Source organism: Neophocaena asiaeorientalis, unplaced genomic scaffold (assembly GCF_003031525.2).
Source record: "Neophocaena asiaeorientalis asiaeorientalis breed wild unplaced genomic scaffold, Neophocaena_asiaeorientalis_V1.1 scaffold174, whole genome shotgun sequence".
NCBI classification, from domain to species: domain Eukaryota; kingdom Metazoa; phylum Chordata; class Mammalia; order Artiodactyla; family Phocoenidae; genus Neophocaena; species Neophocaena asiaeorientalis.
The window spans coordinates 2936037-2952313 of NW_020174922.1; the positions used below are offsets into that span (position 1 = coordinate 2936037).

The 16277-nt window shown below is 42.2% G+C and overlaps 1 protein-coding gene across 1 annotated transcript in view; it reads right to left on the bottom strand.

Annotated features, from left to right (window-relative positions):
* TTC39B (tetratricopeptide repeat domain 39B) overlaps positions 1–16277 on the bottom strand; it is a 132182-nt gene that overhangs the window by 39676 nt on the left and 76229 nt on the right. Inside the window, exons 4-7 of the mRNA XM_024760467.1 lie at positions 12023–12133; positions 8670–8801; positions 7617–7693; positions 1867–1934 (exon numbers count right to left, since the gene is read on the bottom strand). Of these exons, the coding sequence (XP_024616235.1) occupies positions 1867–1934; positions 7617–7693; positions 8670–8801; positions 12023–12133 (388 nt within the window). The remainder of the gene's footprint in view (positions 1–1866; positions 1935–7616; positions 7694–8669; positions 8802–12022; positions 12134–16277) is intronic.

Here is a 16277-nt window from a genome sequence, read left to right on the forward strand (position 1 = left end):
AAGCAACACAACTCGCTAAGGGATGAAGACATGCATGGATGGAGACATGTGGGGGATGTCATGACAGCACAAAGGTGGGCGGGGATGTGAAGAGGTCCACAAAAGCCTCCTGGAAGCATCAATGCTTAAAGCACACACATACACACACACAAAAAAAAGATTGGGAAGTAACCAGCTGAAGGAAGGAAGGCAAGGTAGGTGTGAACTTTGCAAGCAAAAAAAAAACCCTCAGGGAAGCATTCAAGACCCTGGTGTGCTTGGCTTGGCCATCTGTGTGTATATAACTCAGTACTGCTGCAGAAACCTACTGCAAAAAAGGGAATGACTAAGGAATAAGAAAGTTACCTGTGCTGTACCTGTGCCACTCAAGTATGCAACATACCTGCCAGTAGCAGTTGAGGACATTGGTAAGAGGGGAGTAGGGAACTGGTGGGGAGATACCAGTTTGGTTAGAAAAAGCCTTCCCCATGTGTGATATTCTGATACAGAACCACTGCCATAGTCAATGAGGGCTACTAAATGCTGAAGCAGAGACATGCCCAGGTGAAATTCTCATCTTTGAGAGGGTACACAATTGCACAATGGAGAGTGAGCTGGAGGGAAGAGAAACTACAGACCGAAGGTCCCTGGGTTGCCATGCAGTCTAGGGAAGAGCTGACAAGCCCCCCACTAGAACAATTATAGTCAGAATAAAGAGGAAGAGACGGAGCTGATAAACCTTGAAAAGGTAAAAGCAGCACGACCACGAGCCTGGCATTATTAAAGATACAGAGGCATGAGGAAGAGGGGAACCATGGATATCTCCCAGATGTTGAACTACAAGCCCCCCAGACATAAAAAACAAAAAAGTTTCAAATCAATGATTTTATTATCAAATTATCATTTGAAAAACACATCAGAAAAAACTGGGGGCCTCCGTGACTAGCCTTATGTTTACTGAGGCAGTAAGACTGTTGTTTTCAACCAGCCGTCATAATAGGTGGGGTTTTAGGAAACAGGGCCCTACACCAGATTGACTTAATTTTACTTAACCAGAATCCAACCTAAGAGGTCACCCTCCAGAAAAAGAGAAAAGCAACTCTCAATTCAATGTAAATCATTGAGATTGAGGAAGATTTTCCATCTTACAGTTGAATTTCTGCCCCCTTACAATCTCCACCCCACTTCTACCCCACTTGTATCCATCACCGCCACCTGTGTGGCCGCCATGTTAAAATCCATATTTTTTAGAAGAACTGGAAGCTACAATGACAGGCAAGGTAACAATTCCAGGAGGTGAAATTTAAATGCCCCATGAGAAAAGGAGTCATTGTTTTGTTTAGTGACTTTTTTTAACTGCTCTTCCAAAATAAGAAATAAAAGAAAGGGGAATGAAAATACAAAGAGCGGGGAGATAAAATCTGAGGTATACATGGGAAGTTTGGCTCTCGACGCATGCATAACTAAGCTTTGCTGAAGCATCTGATGCAAGAAGGGAACAGCCAAGGATGCTGAAGCCTCCTCCAGCCGGTCACTCCTGTGTGCAGCCCTCCACCATTAGCAAGCACGAAGAGGGATAACCTCCCAGTTCTCATACAGAGCAGCGTCCTGAAATTAGGTGAGGTAGTTGCAAGACAGCTTCTTCAAAAGGCAGTGGTTGCCAATAAAGCGAAGTTCAAAACGGAATTTTAAGTGCATTTGAGTAGGAAAAAAAAAAAAAAACCAGGGTCTTCTTTCAGCCAAAGTTTATCAGTAATAACAAATATCTTTCACTACGACTCTAAGTCAAAAGAACTGAAGCACTGACATAGAATGAGCCACATTTCTTCTATGTCGTACTTGGCAGGCTTCCCGGGCGACGCTGATTCTAAGCCAAATGTTCATTACCTGCACAAACGTGAGGGCTGCTTTCTGTAGGAGGCACTCGGCATAACAGATTTCGGCATGCATTTCCTCTATTAAAGACAAATAAAAATATATTAAGGAAAATCCCATATCCACAGTAATTGCTCTGAGATGTTCAGAAAAGACGGGTAGATAAATGAGCCCAAGGGAGACAATAAAAACCTAGGTTGCTTTGGTGCTTCCATAAAAGTGGAATGCTGACCTCAGTTCTCAGGCCCTCAGCAAGAATTTTCCAGAATGCATGAAATGCTTTGGGGAAGTTATCTTTGGCTCCATTCACATATAACTGCCAAGAGTCAGGCCCCTGGTGTCAAAGACCCAAGCTCAGCTCACCAAAATGTAAAAACCAAAATGTAAAAGCACTTCTTGGAAAAAAGGAAACCACTTATCTTTTAACTTAACGGGAACAGGCAAGTTTAACACAGTTATAGATTGGAAATCTAACTTAAATATACTAATTCTACCTTCTAAAACATGAAGGCATGATAGTCATGACAATGGTTAGGCATGCTATTAACTTGAAGAGAAAGCAGTAATTCCCTAGGGTTCTAGGAAAAAGAACTGGCCTGCATGCCCAACTCATGACTCCTCATTCAGGGAAGACTTGATGTAAAAAAGTTCACACTAGCACAGTTTGGGGCTATTTGGATCACTGAGATATCTAGTGCAGGAACAAGGCACTCACAAAAGGGCTACATAAAACTACGTATGTATCCCTGGGACACGTGGAGTGCCCCCAAAACACGTGGCCTATCCATGATACCTGCAGAGATTGGGGAGGGAGAAATCTTTGCATTTTCTTTTTTTTTTTTTGCATAAACAAAATCAGCAGATTCCCGTTTTATCCATGGGATGCAAACTGGTGTGTTATTTAAGTAAATGAGCTTTGGGGTATTTCACGGCCTAGGTGGCAGGGAGGGCCCTGCCACGTACTAGTTGTAGAACCTCGAGCAAGCTACCTTCCCTCTCTCTGCTGGTTTCCTTGTTCCTAAAGTCCAGCTAATGACATCTCTACTTCAGAGCAGAAGAATTCAACCAGGTGCTGCCTGTGAAGCTCACTGGGCAGAGTAAGCCCTCAATATGCATCAGCTACTTTCACTAAGATTACTGCCCTTGGTCCATGTCATGCTTTTTGCCAAAATTTCAGAAAGTAGAACATCTTTATGTGATGTAAGTAACTGAAAAACGGGGTATCTCTGTGTTAATGGGAACATTGTTGAATCTAACTGGATAAGAACTAGTGCTTTATTGCTTTCACTTACACACACAGGACCCCTCCCGACCACACACACTCACATACACACACACTGTCACACACACACACACACACACACACACACACACACACACTACTAGTTCTCACAAACAGGTTCACCTTCCTGCCACGCTCATATTCCAAAGGCTGATTTACAAAGAAGCAACAATGCAACTAAGATCTTCCAACAGCACGCATAAGATGGGGCCAGACGCACAACAGGCCAAAGTGGAGGAGCTGTGGCCCCCGCGCAGTCTGGCAGCATCAGCAGCCACGGTCTCCATCCTTCGGAACACCTCACCTCCAAGTGTGCCCCTGAATTCTCTCCGTGTGTTCAGTGGGAGAAAAACTGGTAACTTTTATTTTTACAGACTCACTTGAATATCCTCCTTCCAGGGAAACTTGTAACAAAGTGGGAATTGTTAGTAATTATTCACTTTGAAAGCCTGCTCGGTAACCCAGATGGCTGGCTTGGGGCGTGTGCCAAGAAGGCAGGGAAGCGGCTGCTGGGAGAGAAGCAACATGAGCAAAGGCAAGGAGCACGGAGCCCTGCGTGGCAAGTCCAGCGGTGCACCTTCGGCTGAAGCGTGAGGTGTGTACAGGGACGAGTGGGCAATGGGCCTGGAAGTGTAAGTCGGGGCTGAATTATGGACGACCTTGAATATCAGAGTCTGGGCTTCATTTGGTAGACAATGGTGAGTCCTTGCAGACATCTGAGCAGAAGGGCAGATGGATCAGAGTTAAGCTAAAGATGGACAAGGCAAAGAGCAGCACAAACGACGTAACGAGAAGCCAGAGATAAAAGGGAAGAAAGTTTGAACTCTGTATTCTGCGCGTAAGGAATCTTCATATGAAATTCCTTGCACATCCTAAGCACTGTATATAAACATCGGTTTTTAAAGCAATTTGAAAGCCATTTAGGGCAATATGCCAGCCATGAGGAAGGAAGAATGGGTGTGTCCCATGTTAAACCCACAAAAAGTTTAATTAAATATCCTCACTCCTGCAGAAAACCAGCCATTCAAGGATGGAAATGGCAATTACCAAGAGGAAAAACAAAGTACACCCTAAATCCACAATGTTTTGACATGCTCCCTTGAACACAAAGCCTGTTTGGGTTGCAGCAACAGCCAGACTCATTAGGAATAAATGCAATTTAATTTATAAAAGTCTTATTTCTTCACTCTGATTGATTTATATTGGGCAGCCCTTAGCTCTCAAAATTAGACATTTGGCAGTTACAAATAGGTACCTACCAGAACATCTTTTAATTATAAATTCCTCAGTTCACTGAAGGAAATATCTTCATTAGGCACTGAAGTGTCAGCTAAGCATGCCTTCAGACATAAAAGTCTAAGTAAACCTTATTTCAGAATAGGTTCAAGTCACAGCCTGATTTATTTTCATAATTTTTTAATTAAGACCTTATTTTTTAAGAGCAGTTTTAGGTTCACAGAAAAATTGAGGGGAAGGTACAGAGATTTCCCATATATCCCTTTCCCCCCAAACACGCATAACCTCTCCCATTATCAACATGCCCTCCAAAGTGGTACATTTGTTACAAGTGACAAACCTCCACTGACACATCATAATTACCCAAAGTCCGCAGTTTACATTAGCGTTCACTCTCGGTGTTGCACATTCTATGGGTTTGGACAAACGTATAATGACATGTATCTATCATTATGGTATCAGTATTTTTCACTGCCCTAAAAATTCTCTGTGTTCCACCTATTCATCCCCTGGCAACCATTGACCTTTTTACTGTCTCCATAGTTTTGCCTTTTCCAGAATCTTATGTGCTTGGAATCATACAGTAGGTTCCCTTTTCAGATTGGTGTCTTTCACTTAGGAATATGCATTTAAGGCTCCTACACGTCTTTTCATGGCTTGATAGCTCATTTCTTTTTAGCACTGAATAATATTCCACTGTCTGGATGTACCACACTTTATTATTTATCCATTTACCTATTGAAGGACAAGTTCTGAATAAAGCTGCCATAAACATTCATTTGCAGATTTTGGGGTTAACACAAGTTTTCAGCTCCTAGTTTTGTAAGAAACTGCCATACTATCTTCCAAAGTGGCTGTACCATTTGCATTCCCACCAGCCATGAATGAGAGTTCCTGTTCCTCCACATCCTCACCAACATTTGGTGTTGTCAGTGTTCCAGATTTTGGACACTCTCATAGGTGTGTAGTGGTATCTCATTGCTGTTTATTTTTCAATACTTCTAAATATGCCACGCCCAAAGACACAATAAAAAGATAAGAACAGTACCATCTATTTTCAAGATGTCTGACACAGAAATAATTCAACATTTCCTTCATCCATATGTGACACATTTCGTGCCCTTTTCTACCCAACTACAGGAGAAGGTGTGGGGTTATGTGGCTTAGGGAAAGGCAGATCGGGTTTAGACTCTGCTCTGCTAAGCAAGTAATCTTGGACCATTTGTCTAATCTCTCTGAACATCACTTTCTAGTCTATAAAAAGGAGGTTACACAGGTTAGATTGGACAATGCTAAGGAAAGCATCAAGGACAGTGTCTCACACATAATGCCTTTAAAAAATAGGGCATTGGGCTTCTCTGGTGGCGCAGTGGTTGAGAGTCCGCCTGCCGATGCAGGGGACACGGGTTCGTGCCCCGGTCCGGGAAGATCCCACATGCCACAGAGCGGCTGGGCCCGTGAGCCATGGCTGCTGAGCCGGCACGTCCGGAGCCTGTGCTCCACAACGGGAGAGGCCACCACAGTGAGAGGCCCGTGTACCGCAAAAAAAAAAAAGGGCATTATCATTATTATGTTTTAAGTTATTATTATTATTCATATTTATACCAATAATACCATGCCATTCTTTTGTAAACTAAGGTTAGAAAAGAATCTCAAATGCCAGGCTTTATATTGCAAAGAAAAAGGGAGGCAGGGGGAAATGGGCCACTGGAGAGAAGCCATAGAGAGGAAAACAGAAGAATATAAATGAGTCAAATTTCTTTGGGGCCCATTTAATTTCCCACTGACCTACTTTAGTGGACTTTAGGTCTCCTGGGGCCAATTTACATAAATGGCCCTAAGATGAAAAATATGAAAACACAGTCTATCTGAAATCAAGGGGATAAATAAACTCTTAAGGGTCCTTGGAGGTCAGTTTCTGGAGAAAAAGATGATTGGCTTCAGCTGCCTGGAGGAACCAGTGAAATCTACTCTGCTGTATGACAGCTGCAGGGCCAGCATCATACCTTTTGGAACAAGTCTTGTAATCCTCTGTTATCAACACTCTAGTGAGCCCAAGTTCTCCAATGTCCATAACAAGTTGATAATACTCTTCTAACAAAGCAAACAAAACTTCATAATGAAACACACTCAAAAATGTGTCTGGCACACACTTGACCACCAGGAATGACAGACAGATGTACCCAGAATTGCTCCTGCCTTAATCGGCTACAGCTACTTTAACGATTTTGTGTTACCTCTTCCACAGAACAAATTTGACAATGACAACACAGGCACAAATGCTCCTTGGACGGCAGAAGCTTTAGTCTACAATGGCCTCATTTGAAAGATGTTATTTTCTCTTCTACAGGTGTACTGGGATGCTCCTTTCTTATAAACCATCCTGACTAGAGAATAACACTAATAAAACAGGGCTGATCATAGAACTTCTGCCCTAATCTCTGTGGAATATCAAGCAATTGACAGCAAAAGGAGTCATTTCCTCCCAGCCATCTGATCAAATGCTGCAGACATTCCTGGATTCTTGAATATTCCTAAATGTCCACAAACCAAACATCTTCCATACTGTGAAACATCATCATTATTTTAAAGGTATCAAAATTACTTTGACCTTGAGGAAAAAATTAATAGCTTGCGGAAAAATAGAAACTTTTGTACATGGGTGGTAAGAATATAAACTGACCTAATTTTTTGGAGAAAAAACTGTCAATATCTATAAATGTTTTCTATTTTCAAATAGTCCCAGTAATTCCACTTCTAGCAATCTATCCTATGAAATACTTACAAAAATGCATGAAGGCATTATTTGTAATAGCGAAAAAACCAATGTAACTGTCCTTCAATAGAGACAAAGTAAGTAACTGGTGGCACCTGTCCTAAGGAATACTAAATAGCTATTAAATAGAATGAAGTACAATTTATACGTCTTGACATGGAAAAAGTCAACCGCCAAAAATTACATTGTAGCCTAACATGTATCACATGATTCTACATTAGCAAAAAATGAAAAACTACAAAAATCCTATGTGTACCTTCTGTATATATTTGTACATGTACACAGAAAAGTCTGCAAGGCTTGAAAACCAACTATCAATAGTGGTTACTTCTAGAGGGTGAGTATTATGGGGAAGAGAAAAAGACATTCCATTTACTTTACATTATACACTTAAGTGTTGCATTTTATGAGCATGACCACATTTTAGTTTTTCAAAGAAAGGAAAAAAACCTTTTAAAGGCCTCTTACCTTCAGTCAGCTGTTCCAATGATCCTCTAGAAAGAAGACTTGAGAAAGATTCTACGACTGTGCATTTTTTCCTATATCTGCAGAGAATAAGTAGAAGGGGAGATGGGAAGTGGAGAGAAAAAAATAACAATAATCAAGCTCATTTTCATTTGACATTCATTTCAGTCACAATCACACCAAAGAGTCACCAAAACAGAACTCTAAACCCTAAAATCTCTGGGGCAGAGACCACCCTTTTGAACCCTGCACACCCAGCTCCCAGCACTGGCATCCTGTGGGCATTTAACCCAAGCTTACTGAACAAGTGCATGGACAAACATACACATAACAGTCAATACTAACCCTGTCATGCACCTTCCCTGATCTCTATGGCTAAAATCAGTATTTATGTTGTTAAGGGTCACCTCGCCACGGGTTAAGAATGGAGTTAGAGTGAGTGTTTGGAAACTCTCTTCCCTTGAGGGGCTGGAAACATAATTACAAGAGGACATAATTTCAGCAATGTTAAAATTCACCAATGCTAGTTAACAGCTTTTGCTAGGAGCTTCCTATACACACAAAGATTAAAATAAAACTGAAATTCCATGTCATTTACACCAAGCAAAAGTGTTTAAATATGTCTATTTAGACAAATAAAAGACTCCCTTCTGACTTCGCAGCATTTCCCACATAAAAGAAGAATGCTCCTTGCTTGGCCTGGCTTGGCATGTGGTACCTAAAGGCTCCACCAGGGGGACCCCGAGAGATGCTTGCTGCTAATCCCACTGAAATCCTCAGCCCTTCTCGGTAGTTCAAGTACCAACGAGAAAAGTGGAAGATACAGATGCCACGTGTTCCGCCATCCCAGCATCCTACTATAATTCTTTAGTGGAAATATTTTTATCTCCCGTACATAAAACTACATGAGACCAGGAACCTGTGATGCTCAAGTCCTTTTCTATAACCGTGGCCAGCTTCCAACAGAGCTCTCTGTCAGGCTAAGTGCATCCATTTTGTCACACAGACAGAAAGGCTTGTAGGCGTGTCTCAAGTATTTAATTACTCAGCTCATACTTTTGGCAAGTTTGTAAGGCGTCCTTCATGGCAGAAATGCCATTTTGGATGTCCTGTTGCTCGAAGGTCATGACGGCCTGCAGCACCACAATGGTACTGTAGCCCAAGGCATGGTACATGCTGTCCTTAGCCCTGGGGAGAACACGGAAATTACTACATTTCAATTCAACTGAAAAGCATTCAGGTCGCATCTGAAACTAATCACAAGAAATTCTAGTAAACCCATGACGTGACTTTCACAGTAACGACTTTTACTCCTTCACCATGATCACTGAAATAATATGGACTATGAAAGACATGCCCCAAAGAACTCAAACTCTGAGGACTTCCCAATTCAAGCCCACGCAGGCAGCACAAAACTTTCCAGGTTGAAGCAGAGTGCGGCATATGCTGTTCCCTGTTTGAGCACAAGGGGGCAGCCTGCTGACTCATTTCCTAGAAAATGTTTCAAAGCAAACCCAATTTTCCCCAGTTGTACAAGAAGCAGTGTACCGCCTTTTGCTCTGAAATAAGTGCTAAAATAAAGGCCACTGGAAACATAGTTTGTGACAGAGAAATTCTGATATGTTTTCTGAAAGGTAAGTCTTGTTTAAAATCATCCCCTCCCTTCTCCCAGCCAGAGGCCACGAGGAAGCAAGATTTTTGCAATAAGTTAAGTCAGCCACAAAGGGCCCAGACAAAAATTCATGGTAGATCTCTTACCAAATCTGATCCCATTATCTGGGAATCCTGATTAAAGTTCTGGATAATTAAAATTATCAAGTTATCCGTTCGATTCTTAAGGACATTCAGTCTGAATGGATGGCACATCCCAGACTCTCAGGCTATGAAAACCTCACCATCTCTTTCCTCAAAACTTCTTAAGCTATGTTAATTAGTTATTTATAAGATTTACAATATTAATGCATGGTTTTATTTTTAATTCAAATACATTTTTAAAACTTTTTTTTTTTTTTTTTTTTTGCTGCTCTACAAAACAAATCAAGCCACAGTATACTTTCCCCCCAAGAAACAGTCTAAACATCCTTTGGTAATTTGCAGTTAGTCCCAAACAGTGAGGGCACTGGCTATTCAAAAAAAGAAAAAAGAAAGAAAAAAAAGGAATAAGAGGAGCCCAAAGTGAATCAGCAATTGTGGTTTTAAACCTCACATTAAAAAAAAATTTTTTTTATTGAAATGTAGTTGATTTACAATATTATATAAACCCCACATTTTAAACCAAAAGCTTCTCCAAGGGGAAAAAGAAGTATTCAAGTGGGAAAAACGTATGTTTAACAGTGAAACATGCATAAAGATCAGAGAATATAAAACTTGACTAAGTGTAAGACTGTCATTTATTTTCATTCCATATTATGACCAGCTGGGTGTCAGTGAAGAAGAAAAAATGGAGACTTTTGGAATAAAAAACAAGGGAGACAGGCAGGCAGATTGAGAGAGGAGAGACAAGGAGAGAACAACAGGCAGAGAGAGAAAGAGAGGGAGGGAGAGAGGAAGACAGAGGGATATAGAGACAGAAGATGAAGAGACAGACAGACAGACAGAGAGGTCTGAAGGACTAAGAAGGACAGAAGGAAAAAGGCAGATACAGGCAAGGTAGAGCAGCGGTCCCCAACCTTTTTGGCACCAGGGACCAGCTTCATGGAAGACAATTTTTCCATGAACAAAAGGGGTTGGGGTGGAGGGGTTTCTGGATGATTCAAGCACATGGATTTATTATGCTCTCTGTGCAGTCAAGCCTCTCTGCTAATGACAATCTGTATTTGCAGCCGCTCCCCAGTGCTAGCATCACCCCTGAGCTCTACCTCAGATCACGAGGCATTAGATTCTCATAAGGAGCACGCAACCTAGATCCCTCACATGCGCAGTTCACAGTAGGGTTCACGCTCCTATGAGACTCTAATGCCACCACTGACCTGACAGGAAGCAGAGCTCAGGTGGTGATGCGAGCAATGGGGAGCGGCTGTAAATGCAGATGAAGCTTCACTTTCTCACCCGCCACTCACCTCCTGCTGTGCGGCCCAGTTCCTAACACGCCACGGACCAGTACCTGTCTGTGGCCTGGGAGCTGGGAACCCCTGAGGTAGAGGATGTGAGACAAGCATTGGGTGGAGACAGCCCTGGGCAATTTCCGTAGGCCGGGGACTTCACCATCTATCTTATCATCTGTTCTTAACCTCTGAAATGCTAACTGATCGCAGTTCTTCTGAGAATTACCACAGCCTCAGTAGGCACATTAATTTCTAAGATTCAAAGGCAATGACCAGAGTCACATCACCCTGCTCACCCTAGAGACTCCTCAAAGGAATGAGAGTCCCACTCTGTGCCCACATAACTGTCTTGAAATTATTATCTGAGGTCTAAGCTTCATCCAAGTAAGACACTGTGTTTGGAGGCACAAGGTGAGATTATTCCTGCCGAGCTCTAGTCACCCTGTACAGGTGGACACTGGAGTCAAAGTAAGGCCTAGGAAGAAGACTAAGCATAGGTTTTGCTGCCACATCACCAGAAGTAACAGGTACTATTAATTGAAATGGAACTGCCTAAGTGATTTGTCACATAAATAGGGAGTCCCAGTAAGAGTTTTATTACCTTAAATTGCTTTTTAGCATCTGAGATTACCATATTTTAGTTCTTCCCACATCCATTTCTTTTTTTTTTTAATTTATTTATCTTATTTATTTATTTTTGGCTGCATTGGGTCTTCGTTGCTGGGCACAGGCTTTTCTCTAGTTGTGGTTAAGCAGGGGCTACTCCTTGTTGTGGTGTGCATGCCTCTCACTGTAGTGGCTTCTCTTGTTGCAGAGCACAGGCTCTAGGCGCACGGACTCAGTAGTTGTGGCTCCTGGGCTCTAGAGCGCAGGCTCAGTAGTTGTGGCTCACAGGCTTTTTTGCTCCGCGGCATGTGGGATCTTCCCAGACAAGGGATCAAACCCGTGTCCCCTACACTGGCAGGTGGATTCTTAACCACTGCACCACCAGGGACGTCCACCCATGCCCATTTCAAAAGAAACTTTTCTCAATGATATTTAAGTTTCAGAGGAATATCCATAAAAATATTTCACTGAAGAAAGCCAAATGAAGCTCTGTGAAACTAATAAGATGACACTATTTGAACAAGTATAGAAATTAAGATAGGAGAAAGAATCAGAAATGCTCTACTAATTAAAGTTGAAAAGACAGATTTCTTAACTGGATATTAAAACTAATCAACATTTAGGGGTCTCAACCAAATTAGTTTATAAATATTCAGGAGGAAGTGCAGAAAAATTGACTGACAAGAATGACATCAGAGACGGAATCATCAAAAGCATCCAAAAAAATATATTTTATCTAAAATAAATAAAGTTAATTACCATGGTCGAAGCAATTCTAAGGCATCTGTAAATTTGTTACTTAGAAATAAGTTCAGTGCCATTGCACATTCTTCCAGGCCACTCCTGAGATCCACCTTGGTTGACAGTGACCTAAAAATCAAGAAAAAAATACACAGAATTTCTGCAGTTTTTACTTTTAGCAAGTTGTCACAGGGAGTGTGTGTGTGTGTGTGTCTGTGTGTGTGTGTGTGTGTGTGTGCACACATGCGCGTGTGTACACTTTGGAGACAGAAGGACAGGCTGGAATTCTAACTCTGTCACTTACTAGCTGTGTCTCTAACCTCTGGGAACTTGACTTTCTCATCTGTAAAATGGGAACGCCACCAACTACTTCATGGGGCTGTTTTGAAGATGGAACAAATTGACAAATAATGCTCATAGCAGGCACTTAGTAAATGACAGTCCCCCCATCACTCCGAAGATCACAAGTGTAGGAACTACATCTATTCATGAGTGGGAGCAGAGGTTATTTTGTTTTAGTTTGATTATGTAGGGGTAAGAATGTATGTTAGTGGAAAACTGCATTGTCTAAAATCTAAAGAAGACCCTGCCAGGTTATTTGTTTTTGATTCCACAGGAACTATCTTACAGCTCTGTAAATTATACATAACTGATATCAATACAAAATAACTGTTATCTATAGACACGTGTTAAAAAAGAGACAACAGGCCCAGTCATCAAAAAAATCTACAAACAATAAATGCTGGAGAGGGTGTGGAGAAAAGGGAACCCTCTTGCACTGTTGGTGGGAATGTAAATTGATACAGCCACTATGGAGAACAGTATGGAGGTTCAAGACACAGACCTACTAGAGAATGGACTTGAGGATACAGGGAGGGGGAAGGGTAAGCTGGGACAAAGTGAGTGGCATGGACATATATACACTACCAAACGTAAAACAGATAGCTAGTGGGAAGCAGCCGCATAGCACAGGGAGATTAGCTCGGGGCTTTGTTACCCACCTAGAAGGGTGGGATAGGGAGGGTGGGAGGGAGACGCAAGAGGGAAGAGATATGGGGATATATGTATATGTATAGCTGATTCACTTTGTTATACAGCAGAAAGTAACACACCATTGTAAAGCAATTATACTCCAATAAAGATGTTAAAAGAAAAGAGACAACAGGCGCAAAATGGAGTCATTTATGCTAAGCCCCACCAGGACTTAAAGCTAACCTAATTACAGTTCCAACCTTCTCCAAGAATGTGACCTATAACCAGCCAACCTGGAATTTCCTGAACAGCACTTGGAAATCCACTGATAGACCCCTTCCACTCCCCTTAGGAGGGCAACCTAGCCTAAAACAATGCATTCTTTGCTATTAATTTCCTCTTTCCCCTGCTTCTTCTCTGCCTTGAAAAACCTTTCCTTTCCTGCAGCCTGAAGGAGCTCCTTTCTTATTGCTAGATGGGATGCTGCCCAATTCACAAAGAGTTTAATAAAGACAATTAGATCTTCAAATTTAGTCAGTTGAACTTAACTTGTTACTTAACACAAGTAAATTCTGTCCTGGCCTTCAATCGACTTCCCTCCTCCACTGTGGAAGAAGCTAGTTTCGCCTGAATTTGCACATTCATTTCAACATTCCTTTACTCCATATAAATTTGTGCTGTTTTGATATCTCCTTCAAATCTGTTTTAACATCTGCCTAGTTCTCTCCCTGATTAATGAGTTAAGTAAAATTTTTAACATCTGTTCATTTTTACATCTGTATGAGTCATGATTTTACCCTTTTTTGAAACTCATGTTCATTACTTATGATTGATAGAAATTCTGCCCTTTAAAATAAGAGCCATCTGTAAAATGTTTTGTGTAACAACGTTTAACAAGAAAGTATGTCAGTAAGGAAATAAGCAGTACGATGATTCATTTCAAAGTGCTGAAAGTTGAATTTCTGTGCCACCATCCTCTCCATATTCATTTTTTAAGCAGGAAAACAAAAATCCCACTTCAGTTACTCATCTTCCAGAAGTGGGTTCTGAAGGTGCTGCAGGGAACCACCCAGCCTCTCCCCCTAGGTCTTCTCATGGCTGGCTCCTTCTTGTTATTCAGATATCAGCTCAAAAAGCACCAACTCAAGACCTGCCTCGCTGACCTCAGCCCAACCTCTCTCATTGTTTTGTCTGCTCTATACCACTTATTACCATCCAAAATATCTTGTGCCTATATTTGTGGACCTGTTTGTCTTTGGCTATCTTTCCTCTCTAGGATATAAATGCAAGGAGGCTGTTTTAGTCACTGCTATGCCCCCAGGGCCTTTGGTTGTATCTAGAACATACTACAACCCCGTAAGTATTGTTGAGTGGCCGGATGCGTTGGGGGGATAGAGCGCTGCTCTGTGAGATGCTCAGAAACAGAATTCCTTTATGCCTGGGACCTGAAAGCATCTCTCCTCCAGGGTGGTGCAGAAAGGAGACAAGCTCTTGGAAAAGCGGTTAGCTGGAGAGCTCATTTTGTGATGGTTAATTTTCTAAGGCAACTTGAATGGGCTAAGCGATGTCTACATAGCTGGTACAACATTATTTTTGTGTCTGTGAGGGTGTTTCTGGAAGAGATTAGCCTTTGAATTGGTGGACTGAGTAAAGCAGATGGCCTTCCCCGATGTAGGTGGGCATCAGCCAATCCGTTGGGGGCCAGGATAGAACAAAAAGGCAGAGGAAGGGGGAACGCGTGATCTCTTCTCTATCTGAGCTGGGACATCTATCTTCTCCTCTCTTGTGCTTCTGGTTACTGGGCTGTCGGGCTTCAACTGAACTGCACCACTGGCTTTCCTGGTTCTGCAACTTGCAGACAGCAGACTATGGAACATCTCGGCTTTGATAATCACGTGAGCCAATTCCCATGACAAATCATCTTTCTCTGAAGAACCCTAATACTAACACAGAATTGCTCTGCCCTTAAGTTTCTAGTGAATGAAGAGGTCAAATACGAATGCTAGGAGTTCACAAACGTCGCTCATGAAAATTTTTCACAAGTAAATTGCTTAATACCTTCCATATCAGTCCAGCTCCAAATTTTGTCAGTGTTAGTTCCTGAGCATCTCTTAGATTTACCCTGTTTCACCTCCACTGCCTGCCAAGTTAGCTGTCATTTGCTGCCTGGTGTCTACAGACACATTTCTCCCCCTACTTCCTCCCCCTGCCTGCCCCCCCGCAATCAAATCTCTACCTAGAATTCACTCAGCTAATATTTATGGAGTTCTAACTACACACCAGGCACTCTTCTAGGTGTTGGAGATACACACTGAGCAGATCTATAGGGTTCCCGGCTGTGGAAGAGCTGCGGAGGGAGGGCAGACTTAAAACAAGGAGACCAGTAACTAAGATCATCTCACACTGGGATAAGTGGTCTGGGGAAGAAACTGGTTGGGGAAGGGGGTGGGGTGAGGCCCAACATTAATGAGAATGCTCATAGAAAGTTCTTGAAGAGGGTGACATCCAAGTGCTGCAGAATGGAGGCCGCCACGAGAATACGTGGGTTGAGGGGAGAAGGGAGGTTCTAAGCTGGGAATGCAGTGAGAGCAAGGCCGAGAGTGGGAGGAATGAGGACAGAAAGCAGGCAAAGAACAGACACCATGGTAGCGGAGAAGATGGACTTGGTTTTGTTTTGTTTTGTTGTTTTTGTTTTAAATAGCAATGCTATTTTATTTTTTTAATTAATTAATTTAGTTTTTTACCATCTTTATTGGAGTATAATTGCTTTACAATGGTGTGTTAGTTTCTGCTGTACAACAAAGTGAATCAGCTATACATATACATATATCCCCGTATCCCCTCCCTCTTGCGTCTCCCTCCCTCCCACCTGAGAAGATGGACTCTATTCTAAGAACAAAAGGAAATTTTTAGCTCAGCAATGCCCACTCCCTCCCTCATCACCCCGTCCCTTCAACCATTAGGTGTTCCAGTGTTACCTCTCACCTGTTCTCTTAATTTCCACTCCCACCAGTTCCATCCCTTCAACCATTAGGTGTTCCAGTGTTACCTCTCACCTGTTCTCTTAATTTCCACTCCCACCAGTTCTCTCAGAGTACAGCTCATCTTTTGTTACCAAGAAATGGGCTGAGAACAGATACCGGTCCACTTGTCACAGAAACAGCCACCTCTGCATCTCAGCTGGCCACACTGGCACCTGGGTGGATGCACTTGCAAGCCCAGCTCAGAGGGAGAAACAGAAGTGGGCACTCGGCACCTCCAAACACAGTGAACTCAACCCTTCTAAGCGTGTTACTAACCT